Source organism: Mercenaria mercenaria, chromosome 8 (assembly GCF_021730395.1).
Source record: "Mercenaria mercenaria strain notata chromosome 8, MADL_Memer_1, whole genome shotgun sequence".
Lineage (NCBI taxonomy): Eukaryota > Metazoa > Mollusca > Bivalvia > Venerida > Veneridae > Mercenaria > Mercenaria mercenaria.
The window spans coordinates 67,290,325-67,313,771 of NC_069368.1; the positions used below are offsets into that span (position 1 = coordinate 67,290,325).

General features: G+C 33.4%; 1 protein-coding gene and 1 long non-coding RNA gene across 2 annotated transcripts in view; one reads left to right on the plus strand and one right to left on the minus strand.

Moving 5' to 3' along the window:
- The first annotated feature begins 302 nt into the window (after positions 1 to 302).
- Positions 303 to 23,447, plus strand: part of LOC128559085 (WSC domain-containing protein 2-like) — a 28,007-nt gene continuing 4,862 nt past the window's right edge. Inside the window, exon 1 of the mRNA XM_053550117.1 lies at positions 303 to 628. Coding sequence (XP_053406092.1) covers positions 603 to 628 — 26 coding nt within the window. The 5' untranslated portion in view covers positions 303 to 602. The remainder of the gene's footprint in view (positions 629 to 23,447) is intronic.
- Positions 1,413 to 2,809, minus strand: LOC128559086 (uncharacterized). Its single transcript, XR_008372139.1, has 2 exons — positions 2,678 to 2,809; positions 1,413 to 1,878 (listed from the first exon to the last, which is right to left on the minus strand). It is a non-coding gene; the product is annotated as an uncharacterized LOC128559086 (long non-coding RNA).

Below are 23,447 nucleotides of genomic sequence, written 5' to 3' on the forward strand. Positions count from 1 at the left end.
TAACCGTAAAAGGGTTAATTAATCGCTGGGGCAGATATTTTGTACGCTCACCTGGCAAGAATGATATTGTAGCCCCTGACACTGATTTTTTGACACATTTTTGGAGAGAAGATGGCGTTCATTTAAATTATGTTGGCTTAGAGTTTTCTTTGGACTATATTAGAGATGTATGTTACAGCAATGACAGTTTAATGCATATATCTACGTATTAACAGTTTAAGCGCTTTGGATTAAATCATCAATGTAAAGTTTAAAACTTCTGCTATCGAAGTCTACTTAGCCATGTTAGCTGTAAAGGTATACATTTTTGTGTGATTGTTACTGGCAAAGCTGTTAGGAAAATCTAGTTTGCAAAGTGTATTTTAAGAATTTTTGGGGAATAAATTTCTGTAAATTAATTCTGGCGGAAAAATTCTGTCGACCGAGTGTTGAAAACGCGAGCAACTAAACTTCACTGCTTATACACAAACTTATTTCATTATTTGATATTGTTTTGTTACATCTGTCTGTTGTATTTCCTCTAAGTCAACAAACAGGCGTAAGACTATACAATAATGAAAAGGATAGCCTAAAGTCTGCCATGGGACATTAGTGCATGTGTAATGTTCTCGACAAAAGTATCTTTCAGGTAAGGTGCTCAGTTAAAGTCTGTCAAAATACTGGTATACTTTTATATGCATAAATATAATGCTCAGCCTTAAAACAACTCTTTTGTGCCACAGAATAGATTGGTCTTAGTATAACGACCAAAAAAAAACACATCAATTTTATTACTGAGCATTAACACTATTTCTCAAAATTATCAGTAAATTGCATTAGACTACTTTAAATGTGTCAGCTCATTTAAGTTTGAAGAAGTTGTAAGTGATGTTTCACCAACAGTTATGAAATAGTTAGTTATTGGCTATCTGTATATTGTGAAACGGAACAGAACGGAACAAGTTCTGGGGCACCAAAAGAGGAAATTATTTCAATACATATAAATCTAACTAAATTTAATACAAACGTTTATAATAATTACTGTAATAATAAATGCAAAGAATACGGTTGCCTTTGTTTGTATTCGCATTGAAAGAAATCGGATACAAACACCATTTTGTTCCGTTCCGTTTCGCGAAATACAGTTAGCTATATGGGTAACGGTATTTTGCGGAACGGAACGGAACATATAATATCATTATTGTTGCTATTGTTCTTGTTGGTGGTGTTTTGTTTCTAAAGTTAATAAGCTTCCTGTACCTGCCGATTAAATAGGCTTGAACATCACATGATTTCTTAAGATGCCGATGAGGGATATGATGTTAATAATAGTGAAGATAGTGCTCATTATGATTTAAATTTAAATTGTTATTATTATGTGACAGGATGGACGAACCGGGGACTGAAACTACAGGAACAACTTAACACTCATTACAATATTTACAAGTTTATTTACAGAAAAATGATTATTTACAATGAATAAAGAAAAAAAAAACTAAATAGAAGAAAAGAAAGAAGAAAAAAAACTGAACTCAAAATCCGATTTCTAAAAGATGTCCATTTCTATTAATTACAGTTGTTTGTCCTCGTGACGATTTAACAGATGTTTACTATTACTTAAAACTTAAAGTAGCACTAAGAACTAATCTTTTGTAAAATAATGTCCCACTATATCGCGAAGGCGTTGGCTCCTTTTTGGCTCCCCATGTCCGGTGTTTATAGGTGTTTGTATCCCTGAGCTGTCTCAGTTGACTACAAAAATCAGGGTCTTGGCGGTTAAGGCACAACCATGGGACGAAAGATCTCTGTGCTGGGAAATCACATCCAGACAAGTAAACCTCGGGTATGGGACTTCCGGGTCGTGACATCACCAGGTAAAAAGTCGTCTGGTGGAAGAAGCTTAAATATATAACACATGGTAAGCACCATAGCAAATACAAATAAGGGCATAAAACTTCTCCTTGGGTACACCATACCTCCGTAGACTCCCATAAATAATACGTGCTTCTTATACAAAATATACGTGCTACTAAGTTCATACGTCGCGTGAATACAATACGCCACTTATTACTTCCATTATTTCTCAATTACTTACTAATCTAAAGTAAAACAATGATATGAAAAGATTATGTTGAAAAATTATAGATAAGATGATGATAAACTGCAGCTATTATTTACAACCACACATTAACAAACCAGCAATGCAAATCGAACGAAACACAATAGCTGGTATGAATGTATAATCGACTACCACACAACAAAACGGACATTTTATTGATATGAAATATACTGGCACACGATCAATTTAAATTGCAATTACATATTACATACACGGTAATAGACTTATCAACACATACATTTATACATTACAATGCAATGCAGTACCGGCGTTCCATAATTTACTACGAAAAGGTTCATATATAAAATTTATGACAAAAAGTACTTGCTAATTATCACGTTACACAAGTTTCAATATAAATTTTACAAATTATACAGACGAAACATTTTAGATTCCTCTTTCGAAATTAATAATTTACAAAAGTTAGAAAAAACTAATAAATAAGCCTGACATTCCGAAACTAACTAATATCTTGCCGAAAAGTAAACATTTTACAAAATTCTGTAGAATGAACAAAAATTTACTAAATAAAATTGTAATTCAAAAATCATACAAAAATCTAACAAATAAATTTCTTACCTCGATCGAGCAAAATTTTATTTCTACCAAGAATATAAAAGTGACATAATGACGTCTCAAGACTGTAATGGCGTGTGCGCGAAGGATATCTAGTCCAGTCTATTTGTATGCATATGTCCCGCCAAATATTGGATTTTCACGGGACTCACGACATAGCCGTGAACTTTGACTATTTGGATTTTCATGGGAATCACGACATAGCCGTGAACTCATGGTATTTTGGCGCGTATGTAGATGTGGACAATTTAAGGCCCGATATAGTGGTTTTGGGGATGAAAACATAAATTACTGAAGTTTAAAAAAGATCAAGTTCCTAATTACTGAACCGAATTTAATGAAATTTACATGGAAATTTAAGCTATGAAATACAGAAAAATATTTTATGCGTAAAATCTTACATTTATCTCTATAACTCAAAAATTTACAAAAAGATGATGCAATACCTGCATTTAAACTACATATACGTTAAGCTTCCTGTACCTGCAATTAATTTTCTTAAGAATGCCGATGAGGGATCTGATTGTTGGTATTCTTTACAGCATTAAATTTGAAAATTATTTCTTGTTCCGTATTTTGCGGAACGGAACGGAACAACATAATTATATATTATTATTATTTTTGGTGGTGGTGTTTTGTTGCTATTGTTGTTGTCATTACAGCAATGTGTATATGATCTAGAAGGGGATGTGTGTATGGTGATCATACGTTTTTAATATTGGTGGTGATGGTGTTTTGTTGCTATTGTTGTTGTCATTACAGCAATATGATCTAGAAGGGGATGTGTGTACGCTTATTATTTCTTGTTCCGTTTGCAAATTTTGGCATTTTCATTATTCAAGGGCAATAATTCTTGAACTAAAAGTCAGATTGGTACCAGTATCGGTTAGGACCTATTAGGGTATTAGGGGAACACTGTGGCCAAGTTTGGTCAAAATTCATCTGGTAGTTTCGGACAAGGTACGATGACAAAAAATTATTATAATTTTTATATCAAGGGCAATAACGCTTGAACTAAAGGTCCCATTCAAACCATTGTCGGTTAGGACCAACCAGAGTACTAGGGGAACAATCTGGCTAAGTTTGGTCAAAAGTGGCCTAGTAGTTTCTGACAAGTAGTGATAACAAGAATCATTTACGGACGACGTCCAAATGCATAATTGTATATGAGAATTCAAAAGTATAAACAATATCTAAAAACGTATTATCAGCATATACACATCCCCTTCTAGATCATATAGCTGTAACAACAACAATACCACAACCAATAATTATAATATATGTGTTGTTCCGTTCCGTTCCGCAAAATACAGTTATTCAAATTCAATTTCAAATTTCAAATTTAATGCTGAAAAGACCCCTCACTGGCATGCCGGCAGGTGCAAAAAGCTTATTAACTGACAATGAGACACTCACTTGTAATAATGTTCGGTGTATAACTTAAAAAATATGATGCTTCAAATGTATAAACAATATACATGTATACAAACGTATTATCAGCATACAGCATTAGCAACAAAACAGCACCAACAAGAACAATAGTAGCAATATATATGTTGTACCGTTCCGTTCCGCAAAATACAGTTACCCGTGTAGCTAACTGTATTTCGCGATACGGAACGGAACAAAAATACCTTTCGTATCCAATTTCTTTCAAATGCGAATACAGACAAAGGTAACCTTATTATTTGCAATAATTACTATAATAATTATTATAAACGTTTGTATTAAATTTTACTTTAGTGTTATATTTATTGAAATAATTTCCCCTAGTGGTGCTCCGAAACTTGTTCCGTTCCGTTCCGTTTCGTAAAATACAGTTCGCCTAGTTATTTAAACAGATATTGAGAGAGCACATACACTTATATCGCATAAAAAACCTTTTTTACTTTTTTCCTGTTTTTTTTTTTTCAGTGCGAAACTGTTCTAAGTAACATTTAAATCAAAATCTCTTTTAACACTTGTGCACTTTAAAAAACTGAAGCCTCAAAAGCATGATATTCTTCATGGATAGTCAAGAAATCACTAGGAATAATTTAGTTGTAATAAAATGGGAAAGTTTTTCCTTCTCCTGTAAAATTACTAAGAATGCACTTACACTAGTTTCGCATTCAACCCTCGATTTTGTCTATATATTTTTGTAACTGACCTCAGATTGCAATTTCATGGAAACGGTCATCCTTGATATCGTTACGCCAATGTTGTTTAATATACCAAAATAAATGTTTTTTTTGTTATTTTTTTCAAAAACAAAATATTGAATGTATATATTTGATCATTTCGTTTTAAAATCCATTTATTTTTACGTAATGAAGCTGCCAAAACTTAAAATTGAGTGAACGAAGTATTTTCACTATAACATTTAGGGTGAACATGTTATTATTTGGAACGTGCTGTCTTAGCAACTCTTTGTTGGCTAAGAACGATTACATAGTTAAAGTATATGAACGTCAGTATTAATACAGCTTTGTAAGAATTTATTTGCAAAAAAAAAAAAAAATCATATTGAAAAGAAGGACATTTCCGCTTTTTATCTATACAATATTAGTGAAAATGTCTAAAATCGTTGTTTGTTACATAACGGTGAATTATCTGAAGTCAGAATGTTACGAAAGCCCTGTGGTGACTTCATAGATCGCATTTCATAGTTCATAGAGTATACTTCGTAGTTCACACTTCACAAAGTAATAACATATCTATAAATTGAGACACGTCTGAACTCTGAACTGTGAAGTGTGAAGTATGAACTGTGAAGTGTTAATTTTGAAGTATGAACAGTTAACTATGAATTGTAAAGTGTGAACAGTGAGCTTCACACTTCAGAGCTTAGACTTCAAACTTCGTCGATGTTGTTGTGACGTATAAGTTACTGTGAAGTGTGAACTGTGAAGTATGAACAGTTAAATATGAATTATGCAGTGTGAACTGTGAACTTCACACTTCAGAGCTTAGACTTCAAACTTCGTCGATGTTGTTGTGACGTATAAGTTACGTATCAGTGATCTCGTGACAAGATAACATATCACTTACCAACGCAGTATCAGTCTATTGGAAGAAGTCAAATCAGCATTTCTTGAATAATTTAAAGTTAAAATGCCAAACTGTTCTTGGGGGAGGACCCCCAAACCCCATGATCGGCAAAAGGCCTATATATTAAGCTTTCAAGATTTATAAACACATATCTTAAGGGGTTACTTGATAGTTTTGCTGCATCTGTATTTGTGAAATATTCATTTAAAATACGTCCAGTTGACAGGGCTAAAGACGCTTGTGCAGAGTTTAAATTTGTACGATTTTTAGGCAAAAATTCCGATTTGTCCTTGGAGTGAAGCCCCAAACCCCGTTAAATAATTTCTTTGCCATTTTGAATGAATAATGGTTATAAAAATATATTTTTATACCAGGTTTAAAAATATACGGGGGAATAGTTGAAAGCCAAAAGTATTGGAAAACAATTTTGACCTACCTTTATTTCGACCGCCTACGTGGTCGAATGGTGATAGTAACGGACTTCTAATCGCTGTAACGACTCAGTGATTGAGGGTCAAGGGTTCGATCCCTGCAAACCATGTCCCTTTACGGGAGCAAGTACTGATACTCCTCGGGAACGATCGTTAGGTCAAATTGCCCGCCTTACATAACTGAAAGACTAGATATGATATTTAAAACTGGATACAACTATTTAGGGATAAAAAGGTTTCTAGTTTCATTTATTCAAAGAGGAAAAGTTGGTTTATTCTTGTTCGCTAATCGTTTAATAATGTGATCACTGAGCACGTTTTTAAGACTTGCTGTTAACAAATAGTCAAACAATTTTCAGCAGTAAAATAAGTACACCAACTATATAAACAATGCAAAGGTATTTTCATCACCGATCTATAGTTAGTTTGATATCATAAATAACAGGATGTGATTAACGCTTCACATTTGTCTCTTTTCGATTTTTTTAAACAAGTCTGTCTCAAAAGTGAAATAATGTACATCTATAGGCGATCGGTGGTTCAAATTTACTCCATAAATGGTAATATTTCTTTCTGCAGACGATAACAATTCGTGAAATGTGTTAAAGGTATCAAAAATATTTGTAAAAACTTTGGATACAAAAACGGATATAATGAATTAAAAACAAACACTTATTCATTTCTATATAAAACCCGTTTCCTTATACATTGTTATTCTTGTAAAAATGAATTTGTTCTTGTTTTTCTTTCCCGTTGGAGACTAACTACAATTTCTAAGTCAGAAAAACGTTCGGATGAGACGAGGTGCCGTGTGTGGGTGCTTTACACCTAGCACGTTAAAGAACAAGACTTGCGTCTGGAATAGGTCATGTTCTGTGTCTTACACCATCATTAGAAAACTTCAGCTGTTTACGCAGTGTACATTCGAAGCGTGTCAACGAAGAGGAACATGGATCACGATTATGCTTACTTTGCGAATAAATATGCATTTTCGTAATACTTGTCAATACTATGTCTGAATAAGGAAAAAAACGTTAACAGAAACATTTATTTTGCCTCCATTGTTATTCAAATAATTGAGGACAATGCAATATAATAATAATTATAAGAAAAGAGAGGGAATGTTAAAAGTGACTGGCCTCCAGATCGTTCGAAAACAAAAAAAAAATATCTTTTTTAGATATCTGGAAATAAATGGTATATTTCTTAAGTAGGCTTTAAAACTTAGTTACTGATAAGCTATATGTTATGGAAACACGGAAATTTACTGTTTTTACTACTTTTTACGATGAAAATCGAAAAGCGTTTGTAACGCTTTACACCAGGTAAACTGTCTCGATTATAAATATCTATATTTTGAAGTCATAATTCACTAATTCCGCCATAGCGATATTGGTTACGTCGACATGGAAATGACTTTATTGCCACGGCGGTCCGGGATTCGATTCCCGACGCGGTCATCTTTTTTTCTTGATTTGGAATTTTTTCAATGTTTTAGAAACAAAAACTCATATTCTCATCAAAATATGACAGAACTTCAATTTGAAAGAAAAAATAGTTCTAGCCTAATCTGGAAGTCAGTGCCTTTAAAGCAACGAACTAAAATTTATTTCCGAGTTGATAGAGCGTATTGCTTGGGCAGGTGATTAGTGGACTTGTCACGAAATCTCTGACATAACTGATACGTCACAATGGAATCAACATAGTTAGAATTCTGAATTATAAAGTTTGAACTTCACACTTTATACTTCACACTTCATATTTCACAATTCACACTTCTTACTTCACAATTCATACTTCAAAACTGTGAACTGCGAAATATAAGTATGAACTATGAAGTCACCACCCGAATTTCGTAGAATATGTTTTTAAGTAAGACAACGGGTGCTTTTATATATGTTTTTTTTTCTGTGACGTCATGTATGTATTTATCTACGCTTGTTAAATAATAGAAAATAGAAAAGTATACCTACCGCTGTATCTGTTTCTATTTCCCAGCGAGATATTCTCTCACAGTATGTTCTCATTTGTTTTTCATCAACAAGGTCAATGATAAGCCATGCCTGCATGACTCACGTTCATGGATGAATCATGCCTGCATGACTCACTTTCAGAGATGAGCCATGCCTGCAAGACTCAGTCGGAAAATCGTCGACTGTCTAATACTGAACTATCCATGGATGACTAATTTCAAGGTTAAACGACTATTATGTAGTAATAGACCCAAAGTTATCCATGAATCGCTCACCTCAGTCCATCGAAACTGAGCCATCAATGGATGTCTTATTGCCGAGGTTGATGTCCATGAACCTACAGATCAGCTCACGCGGAAAACCCATTCTACTCGATCCTCGGAGGATGGCCAAAACGAGTACCAAGGCTCCGACTCGAAGTTTCTTCGAGTCAGCAATTTTCCGTCAAGGAATTTCGCTATCTGACTCCGAGGATTTATGCAAAGTCACTCGAAGGAAATCCTCGAAGTGACTCGAGATGAAATCCAATTAGCGGAATACACACCTGTATTGGCTTCTTTTGTTTCCGAGTCACTTGGCGGAATTCCTTCGAGAAACTCCGAGATGAATAAATAATAACCTATACAAAATTTAAATGGGTCTTCGAGTAACTTCGAGGAAAGGTTTCAGATTACTCGGAGTAAGGTGATTATATTTTACATAGTGATACGTAAAAATACACAGTATTTGTAAATAAAAATGAATACTGTAGAATTTTTATCTTACTTGAAAATAAACAATTGTTTTCCTTTTCACTTACAATATTTTATTACTTTTAGAATGCATACGGCAGTAGTTTTATTATCATGTTTACAATTCCTTCCATATTAATAAAAGAAAGATCATGTTTATAATGAAAAATAATCATTTCTCCTATAATTTTCAATAATTTATTAAGGTCACTTTTATTTAACAGCCTTTATCGTAACTTTTATCTAGTTTTATATAGTTTCTTATTTAGTCCATTTTACATCAATTTATTTCTACATTTAATTTGCACTGTCAGAAACTATTTCATTATAATATTTAACAAATAACTATTCTTTAGCGGCTGTTATTTGAAAATTTGTTTAGTTTTATATAATTCTTAATACTTAACATTTTTTCTAGCGGGTGTAGTTTTAAAGTTTATCTACTTCTAAATTATTTATAATTTAGTGCATTTTTTACATGACTTTATTTCTAAATTAAATTCGCGAAGTCAGAAAATAATTTTATATCAAAATTTAACAAAGCAGTTTTCTTTAACGGCGGTCATTTGGAAGTTTGTTTCATCATATATGATTAATCGTTTAGTCCGTTCTACATAAATTTACTAAATTTACTTCTAAATCTTATTCGCATGTAATTCAATATTTTACTAAACTATTTACTTTTAGCGGTTGTTATTTTAAAGTTCATCCAGTTAAGATTATTCTTAATTCAATGCATAGATTACTACACGACTTTTTTTTCTAAATTCAACTCGCAAAGTCAGAAATTATTTAAATTTCAAAACTTAACGAACCATTTTCCTTTAACGGCGGTGATTTGAAAGTTTGTTTAATTTCGTATGATTAATTTAGTTTATTATGCATAAATATACTTCTAAAAACTAATTCGCATGGCCAAGAACTATTTCAATATCAAAATTTACACAAATTCTTACAATTAAAAGAACAAGCTAATTATATAAAAAAAAAATCCGTCAAGCAAGGAAATACTGCCTCGAAGTTTCGTCAAATCATCTCGCGGCACTCGAAATTGTTCATTACAGACTCGGAGTCGCGCCGAGTGGCCATAAAAAACCGGAAATCATTATAATGTTACCTGTATAATTTCGACTCGGAGTTCCGTCAAGTAATTTCTCGGAGTGACTCGACTAAATTCCGCTTAAGTATTAAAACTATAACAGTCGGTACTCCGAGTCAGAATTAGGCAGTACTCAGAGGAATTCCTCGCTATGCAAGATTTTTCCTTCGAGGAAAAACGGAAAGTGGATTTTCCGCGTGAGCTGATCTGTACGAAACAAACCTTGCATCTTTTATTTTAATGGTGGCTTATGTCTCAACTTTAGGATGTTTCAAACGTCACCAGCTAATTCCTCTTTATTCTTCCGATGTATTGTGTGGATGTGTAATTATTTAATGTTTAAAATGTTACACCGATTTTGGTATCTTATGGAAAATCGTTCAAATCCTTAGACGTAAAGGAATATCATTCAAAACGACTTATCTCACATTGACAGCTGTATTATGCCAAGTTGGTCTAAAATCTCAATCAGTATTTTTGTTTTTTGTTTTAGCTATTAGAGACCATTCAAGGGGTTTTCACTATTATCTTACGCTAAAATGTATGTACCATCACGTTAAAATTGTGTAATGTGGTACGTGCATATTTAATTTTCAATATTAGTCTCAAAACTAAATAAAATATACCAAACCAATGTAATGCCAGTGTGCGTGTTTTTGATTTTAAATTTCTATGTAGGTATTTCTTCTGAAAATATTTTTCACTGATTTATTATTATTTATATACATTTTTCATTCATTCTTTATTCTATTTATCAGTTTTATAAATAAGCTTATTGATCTTCAAGAAAACGGGTGCATATTTAAAAAAATGTTTTCCAAGTCATGGAAAAGTATTCATCCTGCTTTACAAGTTTAAATTTAATGCGACAAACTCGACCACTCATGCCAATATTTCCCCATTTGTTGACGACTCGGCAACTTGGGTAATCTCAGGGAAAGCTACTGAGGCAGTCAACAAAGCACATTTTGTTCTAAATGCAAGTTAAAAAGTATAGTAAGTATTGTTCTCCTGCGAACTTCGAAAACATTTTAAATTGACCTTTGTTATTTCCATACCATATTTATCTCTAGAGTAAAGCAAATTGTGAGTACGTTGGTGCAGATATACGTATCATATTCAAAAAGCAGTTTCGTATAACTGTCGAACTGATTATGTGCAGGGCCGTAAAAACACGATTTTATCTTGAAATAGCTCAGTGACGTTATCAAAGTATTCGGATGCGAACAATTAAATCACTCGTACTACGCTCTCGTAATTTAAGTATTACGCATTCTAACTCCTGCCCATATTCTATTACCCGATAAAATATAGAAACAGATTTATTATTTCTTAAATGATAAACACGTGTTTTTAAAATATATTTTACTATAACATGTCCTGCTTGATGTTACCATTTTATTAATAGGATAGCCATACCGCTATTAAGGTCCAGACACCGAAAATTAATTTACGGAAGTATACAGATACTCATAAATGCCAGGTCAATACTTAAGGATAATACATTATATTATTTTTAAATAGAAATAATCATGATTTAAAATAACTCTTTCCTAAACTTAAGTTCTGTCGGTACTATGCTTGCTCGATATTTACAACGCCGTTCTAGTAATTACTATTGAGATCAAAGTCTCATTGAACACAATCGACAACGAATACGTGTAAATCCCAGGCAGTCATAATCATTATACTGTATGTATTTAGGCGGGAAAATATTTTCAGTCAACACACAAACTAGAAAATCAGCTAAAAATAAGACCCCATATTGTATCGGTAGCTTTTGCGACATAATGTCCAATCAGTTATCCTAAATATCGCCTAGTTCTGCCATGTGTTGTCATTTTCTTCTCCGATCTGCATACACATTTCATATTTAAACTTAAATGTGTTCAATTTTACCTCTGACCGCTAGAAAGGTCAATCTTTAGGCTACAAATACGCAGTTTTTGGAAGGAGATACACCCAAAACGGTGCAAATGTGATATTTGTTTTTATTTTATCCCTATTCACAGCAAAATTATCTATCAAATTCTAATCAAAGCCCATTTCAACCTTCATCTGGCCAGATTTTAATTTTTACCAACGTTACCTGGACAAGAAACAGGTTGGCTAGGAAATCGAATCCGTCCGTTTAACAGATACTTTGTTCTTAATGATAAGCAGAAATAATGATATTATTTAAGAGAGCAGGGTCCCTCGTATTCTTTATTTGCCAGTAAGGGATAGCAACTTTAAAAATATTTAGTGTTAAGACAAATTGCAATCTTTTCCGTTGCTGTATACTTTTTGGCTTGTTGTCCGAGTGCTGGTTTATTTTAAAATATGGAGATTTCAGTGAAACGTAGTTTGAAAAACTGATATTTAGTTATTAGTTTATTTTAAGAAAACTCCAAATTAAAATACAGCTTTCTATTCCTAGCACATAAGCATCTTGTAAACGATCAAGAGGGTCTTTTGTAGGTTTTTGACAAGTCTTCACGGGGGAAAATATTTCGAGTTGTTATTTCTGTACATAGTTGTTTTAAAGTAAGTTAATTATTGTCCTTTCCGAAAATTATACATCCACGGGGTCTGCGAAGTTTAGTTTTCGCTTTATATATAAAAACGGGTAATATTCATAGTTATTTTCCTAACAAGACCCGAACAAGGATCATATAGAGTCTGTGACTTCATCTGAAGTGAAGTTATTTCCTGGTGTAAGAGAAAAAATAAATACGAAGAACAATGCCTACATGTTATTAAAATAACAAGGCGTTCTCACGCAGAACTTTATTCATTTTCTTTTTCGTTTTGTTCACTGATGTGTCGTGTTTGTTTTTTTGTGTGGTTTTTTTTTTTTGGCATTTTGTTTCTGACATTGAACAGTGTGCCCAATCACGTGATTGCGCTACGTCATTTTGTTCCCGCTACAAGCTCGAAAGTGAAAGTGGAAAGGAAACAAAAATTATAAATCAAGGCGTAAGTTTTTTATCCAATATATTGTGTAAATATTAGGCTCATAATTCGAAACCTTATTGAAAGTGCTAAACCCGGTATTACGATTTCCCTTCCAAAACCTTCTCGTTTTAACGCTATTCATGTTCAACCACTTTCGGCATGAGCGCTCTGAGGTGTCCTCACTGCAAGCTAATTGCAAAAATTTGCTTAAAGGCACTTTCTTGTGGATAAAATGCATAGCATAGGTTATCGCTATTAACCATTAAATACTTTAAGACCATAATTCACTCGTATTTTTACTCGTAGTCAAATATTGGACTGAAAATGCCATTTTATGAAATGTTCCCACAACAAGTCCACCGCAGACCATGTTCTCGTGGAAAGCACTTTTTCGTTCTCACGACAAGTCAAATGTCATGTCTTTTTTTCAAGAATGGATGACAGCACACACATCTATAAAACATGCAGAAAAAAATACAGATATAGACGTAACCTTATTTGGCATGAGAAGTGACATACGGGTACATTACCTTTTGTTAATTTTGACCAAGGTTTTTTGCCTCAAAGTGAGCTTGAGCGTCTTAGGTTTGCAACTTAATTACATATTGGCGCTATGCATACAGAGTAATCAATGAAATTCTTTAATGGTGAAACATTTAAAAAACAATGTTTAACATGTACGTGTTTAGGCCATTAGAAAAATAGCTTAATGTTAGCACTTTTCGGTGTGCACTGTGGATATAGGGCTACCCTAAAACTGTTTTCATTTGAGCATCGATTTCTTTCAAACTCCTATTGCTGTTATGCAGAAGAATTGTTTTATAATTACCAATTGTTAATTCACTGGTAAACTCACACAACATGAGTTACATGTCTTTGGACAATACACTTTTCACACTCCTCGTAATATTTAATCGAATAAAATGTGAACAAACGGTTTATCATACTTCATAAAAAAATCAATTTCATCTTTGTTTAAAAAATAATATATTGAATAAAATTATGTAAACCGATGAAAAAAAGAAAATTAGTTAAATAAAACGCACACATGCTTATTGAAAATGTTTTTCAATATTTATAGCAGATGATGTTCATTTGTAATCTAGGTGCAAGGAGCATAGTGTGGCAAAGACGTACGTACGTGTAGAATGCGAAAAAGCTTTCGCCACCTCAACAGAGAGGAAACAACACCAGCTAATAAAGACAAATAAACGTTTGACTTGTGATACGTGTGGCAAAAAGACACTTAATAAGTCAGAGTTCAGGGAACACCTACGCACACACAATGACATTAGGACTATGCAATGTCCACACTGTCCGTCTACATATAAACTCAGGTCGGCTGTAAACCGTCACATCAGGACGGCACACAAGAAAGACTTATGCGATGTTTTCCTTTAAACGTTTCATTATTATGCGGCGATTTTACACTACTATGATCATTCTGACAAAACGAAGCCCCTATAGTGAAACAAATCTTTCTAAGACGTAACAAGAGGGTCATGATGATCCTGGATCGCTCATCTGAGTAATATGGGCTACATGTTTCAAATGTCAAACTGATGCTAAAATATTAAGAAAGTCAGTAAGTCATATTCATGAAATTCAGTTTTACGATTTGTGTGCAAAACTGTGTATGTCATCAAAAGTTCAAGGCTGTATCTTAAAAAACAAGAATGTAGGTCAGTAGGTCAAGGTCACAGTCAAGTGACATCATATTACTTTGGGTCATCAGGTAATTATTATTAAAGAGTTTTGGAAATAGGATCAGATGATTTTTCAAGTATTTTTCCTATATAACTCACATAATAACTAAGTGACCCCAGGGCTGGGCCTCTTTTAAACTTTAAGAGTTTTAAACTTTTTTCCCTATATAAGTCTATGTAAAACTTGGGACCCCCGGGGCGGGGCCATATTTGACCCTAGGGGGACAATTTGAATAAATTTGTTAGAGGACCTCTAGATGATGCTACATACCAAATATCAAAGCCCTAGGCCATGTGGTTTTGTACAAGAAGATTTTCAAAGTTTCCCTATATAAGTCTATATAAACCATGTGACCCCCGGGGCGGAGCCACATTTGACCCTATGGGGATCATTTGAACAATTTTGGTAGAGTACCACTAGATGATGCTACACACCAAATATCAAAGCCCTAGGCCCTGCGGTTTTGGACAAGAATATTTTCATTTTTTTCCTTTTGGTTGCCATGACAACCAGAGTTCTGCATGGAATTCAATTCTTTGGACAATTTTGAACGGGGACCAACCAAGGGTCCTTCCTGCGAAGTTTGGTATAATTCTGCCCAGTGGTTTTCAAGAAGAAGAATTTTTTAGAAATTGTTGACGCACGACGGACGACTGACGACTGAGGACGCACGACGGACGACGCACTACGCACGACGGACATCAAGCGGTCACAATAGCTCACCTTGTCACTTCGTGACAGGTGAGCTAAAATACCGCAAACTGTTCTTCTAGTCCTCTAGTGTTAAACACCTTAGCGGAGTACCTTTAAGTGTTTCGAAACTACTTGAATCATTTTCGAAAATTTGAACCTTTTAAGGTTTATATTTAATTTCATACTGTATAGCATTTTTGTGCCTAAAATTAATTATTTTACGTTACTAGCACATTATTATTTTCATAAGGCAGACTCACTAGGTACGATCGAGTTACAAATAGAGCCGATTGGCGACAACTTTGATACACTGAACGTAATATGCACCACCTAACGATTTTCAACGGACTGTTATGAAATTTTGTCAAATTAAAGTTGATGATATTTCCGATTGATAATTACGTAGCGACATAGATGTATTTAAAATTTTTAAGTCTTTAGATTTTAAAGTGTTCCGACGTTGCTATAAGCCAAACTTGTAACTCGTTCGAACCTATTGAGACCGTGGTTTATTTCTGATCACTCAGATACGGTACTCACTCACCATTTTTTTTGACAGAATATTTTAATAGAGAAACGCAACCAGCTTCATGGGGTGATATGCTTTTATAAATCCAATCATAACTATGTAAGGATCTCTAATGCTCCATTAGTTTTTAACACGTGATAGAATCTCACTATTTTTCTTACTTTCACCTTTTGCTTGTAATGTTTTATCATTTACAATAATTACATGTTATTGCAAAGTGCTAGTCAAATTTGTTTATGTCTTTCGATCAGTTCTCTGCAGTGAACGATGCGATTTTTGTTTTATCTATGATTACAAGGTGAGCTTTTGTGGTCATCTTTTTTTTCTGTCGTTTATCCTTCTGCAACAATAGCTCGCCATCACTCTATAGAGTCTAACGGCTACAATTTTGCTCCGATCTTCAACAAACTTGGTAAGAAGTGGCATCTAGATAATATCTTTTTCAAGTTGAAAAATCGGTCATGTTGGCTCAAAAACTGGGTCACGAGGTCAAATAATATATTGAAACTTACCTTGTCATCAGCTTGAATTTTTGTTTCAATAATTTTCATTTAATTTAATCAGAAGCAACGTCTACATGATATCTGGATGAAGCTAAAATTATTGGTCATGGACGGTCAAAAGTAGCTCACAGTCAAATATTATAAAAACATTACTAGTCGGTGTAGAGGTCAAATATTTGCTTTAATCTTTACCAAGCTAAGTCAGAAGTCACATTAAATAGCGTACTTTCTCAGGTGAGCGATCCAGGATCACCTGTGATGACCCTCTTGTTTTATCAACTTTATTTGTATTATACATGTGACACATGTTTTATTTGAAAATGAAAATTGTAAGAAAGAAACGATATACTTGCTTCTTCACAAAATCAAGATTTCACACAAGAAGTAAAATACATCTAGATAAGCATATCCTCTTTCACCTAACTATCATTTTATGTCAAGACTAATCCTCAGAATAGGTAGAATATTTTGATAATTTCTGCGTGCACCACTGTCGTATCTAATTCATTCCCATGGCACTCTTCTCTTAAATGAATTTCGTTCACGTTTTATAGAGGTCACTTTTATTTTCTGAAGCCCGCTTGCCCTCTCTCAAAGGTCGACAAGATCGAACTTACGATCACTGCATTACATAAATATACACATTATTTAGCAAATAGGAAAAAAATAGATAATTAAAAAGATAAATGGCTTACACATCAATTCTACTATTATATATGATTTGTATCCTGATATATTAAGTTCTTACATTTAACATAGATTGCATGTTAAGAAAAAAAATAAAACACGCCCTTTAAGCTACATCATTCTACATTATTTAAGACCTAGATCTATATAACATCCGTAAAAAAAACCCCTGCAAATTATAGAAGTCGAAAAGACTTTTTGAAGCCGCATCATAGTTTTACAGATTTTATCTTTATACCTGCATTGTATTTCAAAATTGCTTTCCGTAAGAACATGGTCTGCGATGGACTTGTTGTGGGAACATTCCATAAAATGGCATTTTCTGTTCATTATGCGACTACAAGTGAAATTCCGAGTTAATTATGGTGTTAAAGTAATCAATAGTTTATAGCAATGACCTATGATATGAATTTTTCACAAGCAAGTGCCTTTTTGCAAACTTTCGCAATTAACTTGAAGTGAGAAGACCTCAGAGTGCAGAGTCGAAAGTGGTTGAACAGGAATAGTGTTAAAACGAGAACGTTTTGGTGGGGAAATCGTAATACCGGGGATAACAATTTCAAATGGGGTTCGAATCATGTGAATAATATTTACACAATATATTGAATGAAAACCTTACGCTCCGATTTATATTTTTTGTTTACCTTTCCACTTTCACTTCCAAGCTTGTAACGGGAACAAAATGACGTAGCGCGATCATGTGACTGGACACACTGTCGAAGACAGGCTATGATACATTTCCGTTGATCCATGTTTAAACTCGGCCATCTTAATTTTTAGTTGATCCCTAGTTTACGGGCGCCGCCTTTTTGGAAAGTTGTTGTGACGTCAATTTGTAAGTAATTACGGAGTTTGGGGAAAAAAAAAAAAAAAAAAACAACTTGAAAATAAAGTCATTGAAAAGAGAATAAAGGCCTAGATGTATTGATGTACGGAATATATTTTTTTTGTGGGGGTGGGGGGTGGGTGGGAGGAATCTTTGCCCATACTGCTAGCTCAGAAACGAGGTAAGTTACACTTTAGTAGCAGCTTTTGAGATATAATCTTTTCTTACTGACTATCAATGCTTTTTGTAACATAATCTGTGTAAATGCAAGAAACTGTTGATGGCTTCATGGAGGATTGGCGTGTTTAAAAATATACAGGACAGTAATGATCAGTGATGTGAATGAAAGAGATTACAGCCGTTTTAAATGAACGTGTTTGCACACCTAAATAAATATACAACTTAAGACTCATTAAGACAAATAAAATCATTAAGTTCAATCTGTTAAGTTCATATCTGTTGATCCTGATCATTGCTTATATATCGTCTGCACATGATGCTTTGCGGGATATAGTCCAAGAGGAAGACTTCGCCTGAAGATAAATATTCTTTAGAATTGGAGAAAAGAAACATATTTTGTTCTATCAAGTCTTGCTTTCACAAAACTGAAATACATACTAACTTATATTGTTATTTTATTTTAGTTTCTTCTTAATCTTATACCTTATATATACGCGGTACAATCAACTGTCTGCATGTAACGCTACGACAACTGCGCGCTGAAGTTCATTTAAAACAAGTGAACAGATTTGTCCAATGTCGTTTGCTGCAAGACATTCAAATTAATTTTCGAAAGTCGTATGTCGCCTCCTGAGCGACATTCAAAGGGCTTGGTTCACTTATAGGTGAAAATGGCACAACATCAAATGTTGTTGAAATATTATTATAATGAATGATCAACAACTCAGAATGCAAAATCTCATATTTTAATTCATTTGAAATTGTGCTGTTGCCATGGCAACCGATTGATTTTCTTTATGGAAACACGAAAATCTCTTATAACAATTACATCAGAACGTATAATTAACATTCAGATATGCTAAGATACAACCCTAAGCAACGCCTATAATTTGAGGCAAAAAATATATGGTTGCCATGGAAACAGAGATAAAAATGAGAATATTTGCTATGTCTGTTTTTTATGGAATAAAACCAATTTAGGTCATTCTTTAAGAAAAATAAAATATGTAATTTGTTTGTGAAGATCATTATTCATAAATAATACAATATATTTCTGTTGCTATGGTTACAATGGAGTTGCAGTATATGCTTCAATGAGACAACAATGACGTTTTTGCTAAGTTATTGTAGAACACTTTCAGCATTTACCATTACATGTAAAAAAATTTTAAAAAAATGCACCACTGAAAAGTGTTCTTCAAACAATGTTTTTTTCAAGACATAATATGAACAACAGAAAAATGTTTCCATGGTTACGCAGTTAATTCCGTAAACTTAATACTTCATAATCTCATTTAACACACAGTAATAGTTTAAGAAAACTGCCTTATTAAATGTCTTGATCATATTAAAAGAGTTAGATGATACTAACGGCAATAATATATAATTAGGCATACAAAAACTAAACTGTTTCCACAATAATCCAATGTATGTTTTACAAATTATACATATATTGTGCTTTCAAGACAGGTTAAATTAATTGTTCATGAAAAGGGAAAATAAACATGATACTGCCGACAGAAATGATTACATGCAGTTTGAATACAGCAGAAAATATTCGTAGATCTATATAATCCAACTGTCGTAATGAAAAAAATGTACATTACTACCATATATGTTACAATTATTGTTGAAAAATGTTCCAGTGTTTTAGAGGAATTTCACATTTATACTGTGTTCAGCCTTACATGTATATAGTGAGTCAATATTTAACAAATGCATAGTACTGTTGACACCATAAAGTTGTTAATTCAATGTTTACATAAACTATATGTATCATTTGTTCTTTTTCAAATATATGGAATTTGGGTCTAGTACATCTGTAAAAAATCAAAAACACTTTCAAATTAATCAAAATTTCAGAGCTCTTTCTCTGTATTAGTTTAAATGTTAAATACTTTTTTCCATTCATTTTTCGTTTAAAATGACTTGAATTATCAATTTTAATGACTTTGACACTGCTGGTTTTGAGCATACATTGCTGTTGCTGCAAAGGGGCGCTATTTCAATATACAGGTACCACTGTCGACTGGCATCCAACTCAGGAATGGTAATACGGTTGGTGAATTTGCCTGTCATGACAACCCCCTGCCTAAAAGTATTAATCTCCGTCTCTGTGTTGAAGTTATAGTCCTTCAAGAATACTATCTATAACAGGTCATGCAGAAGACATTCTGTAATGATAAATGTATCAAATATTTAAGACAAAGAACACATAACCTTTTCATCTAAGCTGAACAACGCATTCCAAAAGACATCCCACACATAATTACATTAAATAACATTTTAGAATTCTATTACAGTAATAACTTCTTTTCATGAAAAATTTCAACCATTGCACATATTCTACATCAAGTAAGGGCCATGATTTTGATCTCATTTTTAACAAATAGTTCTTTAACCTGGTTAAGAAAAAAACAGTTACTTTATTAGAATTATGTTATTTCTGATTAACTTGCTTGCAGTGAGCTAGACACTCTTTAACAACACAAACATAAACAGAAACTGTGGTATTTTAATGTAAGTGGCCTCTTTACAGACATGATCTCTGCATATTAATAAAAACACAATTGATTAAAGAGGCTCAAGCCAAATATACCTAAATGTTCAGGACTGAATTCTGTATGCCGGGCCTCAATCAGGTTGTACTCCAAGTCATCATGTAGACCCATCATAACAAGCCACATTCCATAGCTAAAATAATGGGTATATTTAAACAATGAATTCTTAAACAAGAACTTCTAAGTAGCAATAGTGAGTCCTTAGAATATAACATAGCATCACTTTATTAAAACAAATACATGCCAGCTACACAGTTTATTTTCTTACATACACACCTAAGTCTTAATACAGTATGTTGTGTAAGTATGCAATATTCAAATTGTAATTCAATGTTTATCAATGGATATATTATTTTTCATTTAGATAAAATTATGCACATTATATATATAAACTGGAAACTAGTGACTTTCCAAACTGAAATGTATGAACACACTGTAAAATTAAATATTTCAACATCAAATTCTGTGTGCTTAATAAATATTTCTTTATTTATTGGGAATTCTTACCTTATTACAACACTTTTCTTATTTTGTCCACTATAATTGTCCATATGTAATGAAACATTCTTTTCTCCATAGCCATAATGCTTGAAGTGATGGTGGACCATAGATACCACACTGTTTGCTCCTCTTCCAACAGCAGTACTGTACTTTTCATATAAAAACAAGAAGAGTTTATAAGAAATGTATTAAATTCACATAAAAAATGGAGTGAATCAACAGTGACCAAACAGTTCATCATTTCTTATAGATATTGCTTAACATTAACTTGTATTTATCAAAATTTAATTGAATTCCAATTCACAGTGCTTATGATACAGCATTTGTATTATAAAGCAATGCAGTATTTTCAACCCAATTTCAGGGATTTACAGAAAGTTCAGTGAAAAAAAAACCCATAGAAATTAGTAATATCATGTCTTAACAAAACATAACTTCCTTTAGATTATTTTACTTGACAAAATTTCTGCAAAGGTGTCACTATAATCCAAATGTAAAATGTGCACTGTAGGCCTGAAGCTTTAATTCATAGAGTCAGGATTTGTTTGAAGACTATGGAATTTAATTTAGTGATATATGGAATTTCATAGTTAAAATTGATATTGAAAAAGTGCATTTGAGGATACTGACACTGATATGAATGTTAACACTAGCTTCTAAATCTTATACCTGCATGAGGATTCACAGAAATACAAGGGCCCTACTTGCTGAGCACAGTATGGGGTCAATACTTGTTGAGCACTCAAAACTGCAGTGAGCCTTTATATTTCTTACTGCTGGAGGTTATCCTGAAAAAAAAAAAATCTCATTTATTTAGTAGCCTACCAGCATGCTGTCTACCAGTAATGGCAGTAGTGAGAATGAAAAAAGTAGTTTTTATTGTAACTTGCATGTAGAATTTTTAAGAAATTTTCAGGAGGTCTATTTTAGTTGCTATAATTACAACAAAAAGTGACAATTTAAAACATCACTTTTCCTGTGTTATTGTACTATAATTTTCAATTTTCATAGATTCCACTGTGCATAATGAACATGTAATTATTAAATTGTTCTGTGACAGCAGTTTAAACAATGTACAATATCTTGTAATATTGGGCTATTCCAGAAAATATCCACCCCCTCCCTGTGGAAGCAGTTTTTTTTTGGTACAACCTGAGAGGAGGGGAGGGGGTGGGGGGGAGGGTATTTGGAAGGATCCTATTGGGAGGAAGGGGAGGGGGGTATTTGAAGTAACCGGGTGTGGAAGGGGGAGGGGGGATATTTTCTGAAATAACCCAAGAGGAGGGGAGGGGGAGTATTTGGATGGATCCTATTGGGAGGAAGGGGAGGGGGGTATTTTCAGGTAACTTGGGTGTGGAAGGGGCAGAGGGGGGTAAAATGTCTCCAGGAGGGGGAGGGGGGTAATTTTCTCCGAAAAACTGCTTCCACAGTGGGGGTGGATATTTTCTGGGATATATAGCCCATTCCTGTTCATCAGTTCATTTACCTCTTTACAATTTCTAGATAGAAAGTTTCATACATAATGTAGGCCTACTTAACATAGTAGATGCCCGACTGTCTTGGCTACAAGTATATTCTGCCATTATGAAAACTTACAGATAGATCTACACAAGAAAGATATTAAAAGTATTTGACAGCAGACAGTGAACACTGCTATTTTTCGCTGCAAAGTTGTATCTTCGATAAGTCAACAAACGAAGCGGTCTGTCCATTTTGTTTTGCCTCCAATTACGAATAAATTTATAATGAAAATTAACACTTACCATAACAATTATTAACTCCGGCATGCACTTTAAATATCCGCGTATATTCAGAGCAATAACAGCATGTATTCTCTGACCCAGTTTCAGACATGTATCCACCGATAATAGCGTGTTGATTTCAAAGGGAAACAATTCGCTAATTCACTCATTAGGTTTGTGATAATTCACTAAAACTTCAAAATCTTCGTCCGATATTATTGATTTTAACACTAGCTCTAATGCCTGTTGCTTGAAAAACAAATTAATGAAAACAAATATCTAATTAAGTGACGTCAACTTCAACGTCATTTTACCGAAATCGAGGCTTGTGTAATTTCGGATAAAAATGTGTCTCTGAGACGGACGTTTTTTTCGTTTTTGAATATGGCGGCATTGCTCACCAGCGATGATTTTTGCACTTTTTGTTGGTTTTTAATGTACGAAGTAGTGGTTAAAATATTAAGACTGGTAAAGGATGCCGCCAAGGCGAAAACCATAAATAAAGTCTCAAATTTCATGGAAAATTCACAATTTTTTGGAAAGTGGGGCATGTTTGGAGTAATATATAAACACAACAACACATTATTTTTCAAAGTTTATCACTTATATATGAAGCATTGTGTTTACTTGTTACGAACAGCAT